This window comes from Dermatophagoides farinae, chromosome 4, assembly GCF_024713945.1.
Source record: "Dermatophagoides farinae isolate YC_2012a chromosome 4, ASM2471394v1, whole genome shotgun sequence".
In the NCBI taxonomy this organism is placed as follows: Eukaryota; Metazoa; Arthropoda; class Arachnida; order Sarcoptiformes; family Pyroglyphidae; genus Dermatophagoides; species Dermatophagoides farinae.
Window position 1 is genome coordinate 2733994 of NC_134680.1, and position 7658 is coordinate 2741651.

Here is a 7658-nt window from a genome sequence, read left to right on the forward strand (position 1 = left end):
AAAAATTCTGTGAATAGATCCTTTTTTTTCTTGAATTTGGTGCATTCATAGGAAATATCCTGACATGGGGGGATATTTATTGCAATATTAAATATATAATAACAAAGTGATTAATCACTTGATCAGGCTTGATGGTCGATTGGTTTCAACAGAAAAAATCACCTGGATAAAATCATCAAAAATTGAAAGAATATTTCACATTGAGTAACAATAATCATGGACAGAATTCATTTCAATCATTGAGTATGAATCAACTGGATAATAATATCTTCCACATCTATCTAATCTTTTCGATGATATTTTTTCTTCACAAATTTTATCTTCCAAATTCAATGCGATCGATTCCAATTGAAAAAAAATGAAAATTATAGTTATTGTAACGAGCAAAAAAAAAAAACAAAGAAAAAACGTTTTTAGTTGGAAAAAATTAAATAAAAATCAATAAAAATATTGACAACTGAACAATTATGAATAAATTTACGATAAAATGATTATAGATCGTTTTTCGATAGAGAAAAAAGTGAAAAAATCGATCTCGAACAAGAACTAAATACTAAAAATGTTTTTTTTTGTTTCATCAAATTTTTTGTCAATTTTTTTTCTCTCACTTTTCAATGTCGAAACGTCGTATTCATCATCATTTATCTTAAAATGCAAAAATTTTCATTAACAAATAAGACGCTCACCATTGGAATCAATCAGGTATATTGCTGGTTTTTTGTTTCTAATCTTGCTATAATTTCAATTTTTTTCACACATTCATCTGTCAAAAAAAAATAAAAAATAAAAATAGTATCCACCATTCATACGGATCGATAATGATGGATCAACAATCCTGGGTGGAATTGAAGTCGAACTTTTATATACATTACGTGATTATTTTAATTTTTCAACAAAATTTATCAATACACATGATCATTATGGTAAAATATTACCAAATGGATCGTGGACAGGAATGTTGGGTAACATAACAAACGATGTAAGTATTGAAAATGATTTTCAATGAAAAACAAAAAAACAAACAAACAAAAAAATAATGTTCAAACACACAATGTTTTATTGTCATGATAATCTATTTTTTTTAATAAAATAGCGTATGGATCTAAGCATTTCTGGTATGGTCGTAAGCGAAGAACGTATCGAAAATAATGTCAGCTTTCTTTATCCACATTGGTTAGAACAATATACATTCGCTACGTTACCACCACGTGTTATGAAAGCACATGATATTAATATATTTTTACGTCCATTCAATATGGATGTTTGGCTAACATTGATCATATCATTCATATTATTATTTATTATCAATATTTTTGTTCATTTTTTATCAATAAAAAATGACCAAAAACAACAACATCTTCCATGGTTATTTGGTTTGCGTTTATTATTAAATCAACCATATCGTTGGCCATATATGGATCATTTAGCTATATCGTTGAAATTCATTCTAATAACATGGTCATTAGCTATATTAATATTGAATAATCATTATGTTAGTTTTTTATTCTCATTCATTTCATTATCACCAACAATGCCGGCCATTGATTCTATAGAAAAATTAAATAATGAATGTAATGAAAAAAATATTGAAATTTTTGGTGATGAAGGTTCATTCATAATGAATACATTAAAGGTTTGTGTTGTAATTATTAATATTATCTGGTTGTTTGTTTTTTCATTAATTTCATACAATCATTTTCATTTGAAAAGCGATCTAATGATTTGACAATAAAACATCTTTGTAATTGTTTAACAATGATTGAGAATGAGTATGGAATTGTACCACCACAAATGTTATTTCATAGAGCCAATAATAATAATGATGGAATCTTTATTGAACAACGACATAGACGACAAAATAAACGACAGAAACAATATGCATATATTAATTCAAAATCTCGAATTTTTTATGCATTACTAGTACTTGGACCGGGTTCAATCTATATACCAGCGATGAATGATGATTTTCGTACAACATTATTTCTTATGCATTTAGCCATACCAACAAGTCCATCATTTTGGCCATATAGTCGTCCATTTGAACGAATGTAAGTGTTTCATTCGTTTTAAATATGATTATTATTTATCCATCTCATTTCATATCAAAATTCAGTTTAGGACTTATACGTTCATCGGGAATGTTACAACATTGGATCTTCAAGGAAATAACATTGGCCAATTTATTGAATCGTACGGTGGAAAAATTTCGTTATATGCAAACAAACGAAATGGATGATTTGAATATTGAAAATTTAGCCAATATATTTTACGTGTTTTTAACCGGAAATCTATTATCGATGGTGATATTTATTGGTGAAATTTTCATCAATCGAATAAATGGCCATAAAAAATAATAATGAATAAAAATGTCGTTCGATTCGATCAAAGTGTTTAATCGATTCCATTCGATTAATCAAATCTAAATAAAATTCATAAAACATTTTAGATAATGATCGATTCAAAAATTCAATTGATATTGAACGAATTACCATTTTGGAGACATTATTATTTCTGGAATGAAAAAAAAAATTATTTTGTAATATAAACCAAGCCAAAGATGTAGTTAAAAGTTTCCAATGTCATTAGTTTTCATTAAAATAATTATTGTTAATTAATAAAGAAAGTAATAATATAATTTTAAACGGAAAATCAATTAAAAAAATACATTATTATTACAATAATCATTTCGGATCGATAATTGATACAATTCGTTTATTGAAGTGAAGAAATTTTCTTGAAAAATTCATGCATGCAAATAGAAAGTAGTAGTAGTAGTAGTAATAGTAGTGGTAGTAGTTGTCGATAATGACCAGCATTGTTTTAATAACAATATTTGAATTCGTCACCACAGAATTTTTGTTTTTTTTTTGTTGCTCAACACACAATGAGAAAAGAAAAACGATGAAATTGAATCTGATGGGAAAAATTTTTCGAATTGGAATCAATTATGTAAGTTAGTTGACCATTTGAATGTTTTTTTTCTTATTTCTGTGATTTGATTTCCGGATTATTTGTTGTTGATCACATCAAAAACCTCTTTAGTATTCTCCATTTACAGCTATCGATTTGAATCAAACATTATCAGCATCTAGATCATCATCAACAACAAATGGAATTGAGATCGAAATGCTAAATACGATGGCAAATTATTTTAATTTTTCCTATAAATTAATCAATTATAATGGTATTTATGGTGATCCGATCGACCACAATTACATAAACGGTACATGGACCGGTATTGTTGCCGGATTAATAGCTAATGTATGTAAAATGTGGTAGTGCAAAAAAAAACGGACAAAATCATAATGTTTTTCTTTTTCATTTCCCGTCGACCAACATATCTGTATTCAATTATTCTTTCAGAAAATTGATCTCGGTATCGGTGGCATAACACATAAATATGAACGACAAAAAGTGATAAAATTTCTTTATCCACATTGGATTGATCGATTAACGTATGCGACAACAATGCCCGAACATGAACAACTATATCTGGATAGATTTTTTCATCCATTCCATTCGTTTGTATGGATAATGTTGATCATCGTATTCATTTCATTCACCATATTCAATTGGTTAGATTGTTATCTATGGATTGATAAGAAACGAAAAAATAGTTTCGTATGGTCAATGATGGGTACATTATTACGGCAGCCATTGTCATCATCATCATGGATTACAAATGAACAACGACAATCAAAAAAATGTCTATTCATTATATGGCTATTATCGACAATCATTTTAACATCAGCATATTCTGGTTGTTTATTATCAAATATAGCTATACCTGAATCAAAATATATTGATAATATTTGGAAATTAATTGATTCATTACAGACAGAACAATTATTAATGATCGGTACGGATAATGAGTTAAATCAGGGGTCGGCAACCTTTTTCGGACAGCGGGCCATTTTCAAAATAAAATTTTTTTATGTGGGCCGCATATTCAAATATAACTTAAATAGTGCTTTTATATCATATACGACAGGGATGGCGAACCTTTTTTGATGTCCGTGCCACAAATTCATAAAAATTCCTATTTAAATATGTAACGTGCCACAATAAAATTTCATTCGAAAATGGCAAATGTCCAAACTAACACGACCAGTTCAGAATCGAGAAAATGACAAATTCAACCTAACACGACCAGTTCGAGAATTCAAAATTGAGAAAATAACAAGTCCAACCCAACACGACCAGTTCAGAATTCAAAATTCAAAATCGAGAAAATAACAAGTCCAACCTAACACGATCAGTTCAGAGTTCAGAATCGAGAAAATGGCAAATCCCAACTAACACAACCAGTTCAGAATTTAAAATTCAAAATCGAGAATATAACAAGTCCAAACTAACACGATCAGTTCAGAATCGAGAAAATAACAAATCCCAACTAACACAACCAGTTCAGAATTTAAAAATCAAAATCGAGAATATAACAAGTCCAACCTAACACGATCAGTTCAGAATCGAGAAAATAACAAATCCAACCTAACACGACCAGTTCAGAATTCAAAATTCAAAATCGAGAATATAACAAGTCCAAACTAACACGATCAGTTCAGAATCGAGAAAATAACAAATCCCAACTAACACAACCAGTTCAGAATTTAAAAATCAAAATCGAGAATATAACAAGTCCAACCTAACATGTCCAGTTCAGAATCGAGAAAATAACAAATCCCAACTAACACAACCAGTTCAGAATTTAAAATTCAAGAATTTAAAATTCAAAATCGAGAATATAACAAGTCCTACCTAACACGTCCAGTTCAGAATCAAGAAAATGACAAATCCAACCGATCTGCAAGAATTTTAATTGATTCGTACTCTTCTGTTCTTGCAATTCTGAAAATAAATCATTTTCAACAAAGATATTGATGAGCAACCAGCAAAAGATCAAAATACGACTTACGTTGAGGCTTATATTAATTGATTTTATCGATAATTCACAATTTTCACAAATTTATAAATAAAACAAATGAATTTTATTCGAAATCACCATAAAAACAAATCGGATAGAATAAATAGCACAACTGACACAGAACATATGTTCCGCTCTCTCAATGACCATATTCATACCTTGAAAGTAAATATGAATAATTTTAGAATTTCTATCACTTGTGTTATGAATCGTGATAATTCGTGATGAATTCTGAATTGATTGTGTTAGGTTGGATTTGATGTTTTCTCGATTTTGAATTTTGAATTCTGAACTGGTCGTGTTAGTTTGGATTTTATGTTTTCTCGGTTTTGAATTCTGAAATTCGGTTTTGAATTCTGAACTGGTCGTGTTAGGTTGGATTTGATGTTTTCTCGATTTTGAATTCTGAACTGATCGTGTTAGTTTGGATTTGCCATTTTCTCGATTCTGAACTGGTCGTGTTAGTTTGGACTTGTTATTTTCTCGATTTTGAATTTTAAATTCTGAACTGGTTGTGTTAGGTTAGATTTGATGTTTTCTCGATTTTGAATTTTGAATTCTGAACTGATCGTGTTAGGTTGGATTTGCCATTTTCTCGATTCTGAACTGGTCGTGTTAGGTTGGATTTGTTATTTTCTCGATTCTCAACTAGACGTGTTAGGTTGGATTTGTTATTTTCTGGATTTTGAATTTTAAATTCTGAATTGATTGTGTTAATTTGGACTTGTTATTTTCTGGATTTTGAATTTTGAATTTTGAATTCTGAATTGATTGTGTTAGTTTGGACTTGTTATTTTCTCGATTTTGAATTTTAAATTCTGAACTGGTTGTGTTAGGTTAGATTTGATGTTTTCTCGATTTTGAATTTTGAATTCTGAACTGATCGTGTTAGGTTGGATTTGCCATTTTCTCGATTCTGAACTGGTCGTGTTAGGTTGGATTTGTTATTTTCTCGATTCTCAACTAGACGTGTTAGGTTGGATTTGTTATTTTCTGGATTTTGAATTTTAAATTCTGAATTGATTGTGTTAATTTGGACTTGTTATTTTCTGGATTTTGAATTTTGAATTTTGAATTCTGAATTGATTGTGTTAGTTTGGACTTGTTATTTTCTCGATTTTGAATTTTGAATTCTGAACTGATCGTGTTAGGTTGGATTTGTCATTTGTGATGTTGATTGTTGCAAATTTGTCGACACAATATTTTTTTAATTTAATATTTTTCCTCAAATTATGTTGGTGCTTTGGTGGGCCGCACAAAAAGTTGCAATGGGCCGCATGCGGCCCGCGGGCCGCAGGTTGCCGACCCCTGAGTTAAATTATTTAAAGGTATTCAAATATTTATTTGATTGTTATTATTAGTGGGATATTATTTTGATACAATTTTTTTGTGATTAATCTTCAGGAATTTATGGAAAAACGTTTGATTGGAAACCATCAACATGGAAAGCATTATAATCTTACTGTAATGATTAAAAATCATCGTGAAAGTTTACGAATATTGATGGATGAATCGACAAAATTCTCTCATCATCATTATTATCAGTATAATGGTAAAAGTCGACGACGACAATTGGCCATATTATTATCAGAAGAACGAGCAAATCTGATACGGATATCATTAGGTGATGGTTCATTCTATCTACCACCGAATAATCCATCCACAACATTAAATCAAAATATAATGTCATTTGCAATAAACAGCCGTTTATATGATCAATATCATAACGACTTTAATCAATTGTAAATTGTTTCTTTCAATTTATTCATTCATTAATTTGATTTTTTTTCCCAAAAAAATAAGAATTCAACGTATAATTGCCACCGGTATGCAGAAATGTTAGGGCCTACAATTTTCATTGTATTTAAGACGATTCTATCAAAATCAAAGATATCCATCTACAACAACAACAACAACATCGACATTATCTGATCGTGATCGATTAGATTTATATTGGTTTCAAGATTTAACCAATAACAATGATTATTATGATAATGAAACATTGAAAACATCATTTATAACAATACGAATGGAAAATATGATTGTCATATTTTATGTCTATTTTATTCACATTTCAATCGCTTCACTATTACTTATAATGGAAATAATTTTTTCGTATTTATCCGATCGATAATTGTGTATTGTGTAGCTGGTGTTTCGTACTTTGTAAAAGCCGAGGGAACGGATGACGTGGTTGTTGGTGTGATTGTTGCTGTTGTTTTTGTTTTGGTGTTTTTGTTTTTGTTTAATTTTGAAATAAAACTTGAAAATAAAAATGAATACATTTACTATATATAGAAATTATTACAATACTAATAATTAATATTCGGTTATTGATTGGATTTTAGTAATAATAAACAATGGTAATTATAGGGATTCAATTACACAATTCAATGATAACAATAGTAATAAATCGATCGATTAATACAGTGGGTACTCGATTTACGAATATTCGGAGTTATGAACAAAATTTTAGCAAAAAAAAAATTCAGTTTGATAGTTGGATAGAAGCTTCCTGCTTCTGTACTTTATATATTCATTAAAATGTTAAAAATTCGACCTACGAACAAATTCTAGTTATGAATTTTCCTCTGGAAAGCAAATTGTTCATTAGTAGAGTGCCCACTGTAATCGAAATGGATCTAATGTAAAAAATTGTCAGATGACAATTTTTGTCTGGAATTCTCAGACATTCATTCATCATTTATTCATCAAATGGTGATAATAAAAGTGG

General features: G+C 29.1%; 2 protein-coding genes across 3 annotated transcripts; both read left to right on the plus strand.

The window, feature by feature from the left end:
* Positions 1-651: 651 nt before the first annotated feature.
* LOC124500621 (glutamate receptor ionotropic, delta-2-like) lies at positions 652-1740 on the plus strand. The gene is made up of 3 exons (XM_047064716.2): positions 652-702; positions 794-979; positions 1094-1740. The coding sequence occupies exons 1-3, from the start codon at positions 652-654 to the stop codon at positions 1724-1726; spliced, it is 870 nt and encodes a 289-aa protein (XP_046920672.2). The 3' UTR covers positions 1727-1740.
* Positions 1741-2841: 1101 nt separating this feature from the next.
* Positions 2842-7089, plus strand: LOC124491206 (glutamate receptor ionotropic, kainate 4). 2 transcript variants are annotated; one of them, XM_075730534.1, is made up of 6 exons: positions 2842-2949; positions 3059-3261; positions 3364-3869; positions 6234-6252; positions 6329-6666; positions 6728-7089. In XM_075730534.1, exons 2-6 carry the CDS (start codon positions 3127-3129, stop codon positions 6765-6767), a joined length of 1038 nt encoding a protein of 345 aa, XP_075586649.1. In that variant the 5' UTR covers positions 2842-2949; positions 3059-3126; the 3' UTR covers positions 6768-7089. The 2 variants fall into 2 exon arrangements, with proteins under 2 accessions (XP_075586649.1, XP_075586650.1); XM_075730535.1 differs by having other exon boundaries at positions 2856-2949; positions 3043-3261.
* Positions 7090-7658: the final 569 nt, after the last annotated feature.

Excerpts from the sequence above, each read along its gene's own strand:
- LOC124500621 (XM_047064716.2), top strand. The coding sequence starts at position 652 with ATGCAAAAATTTTCATTAACAAATAAGACGCTCACCATTGGAATCAAT. Across the intron at positions 703-793 it reads TCACCATTGGAATCAATCAG|TATCCACCATTCATACGGAT; the intron begins GTATATTGCTGG and ends AAATAAAAATAG. Across the intron at positions 980-1,093 it reads TGGGTAACATAACAAACGAT|CGTATGGATCTAAGCATTTC; the intron begins GTAAGTATTGAA and ends TTAATAAAATAG.
- LOC124491206 (XM_075730535.1), top strand. The coding sequence starts at position 2,902 with ATGAAATTGAATCTGATGGGAAAAATTTTTCGAATTGGAATCAATTAT. Across the intron at positions 2,950-3,042 it reads TTCGAATTGGAATCAATTAT|TATTCTCCATTTACAGCTAT; the intron begins GTAAGTTAGTTG and ends AAACCTCTTTAG. Across the intron at positions 6,667-6,727 it reads CATAACGACTTTAATCAATT|AATTCAACGTATAATTGCCA; the intron begins GTAAATTGTTTC and ends CAAAAAAATAAG.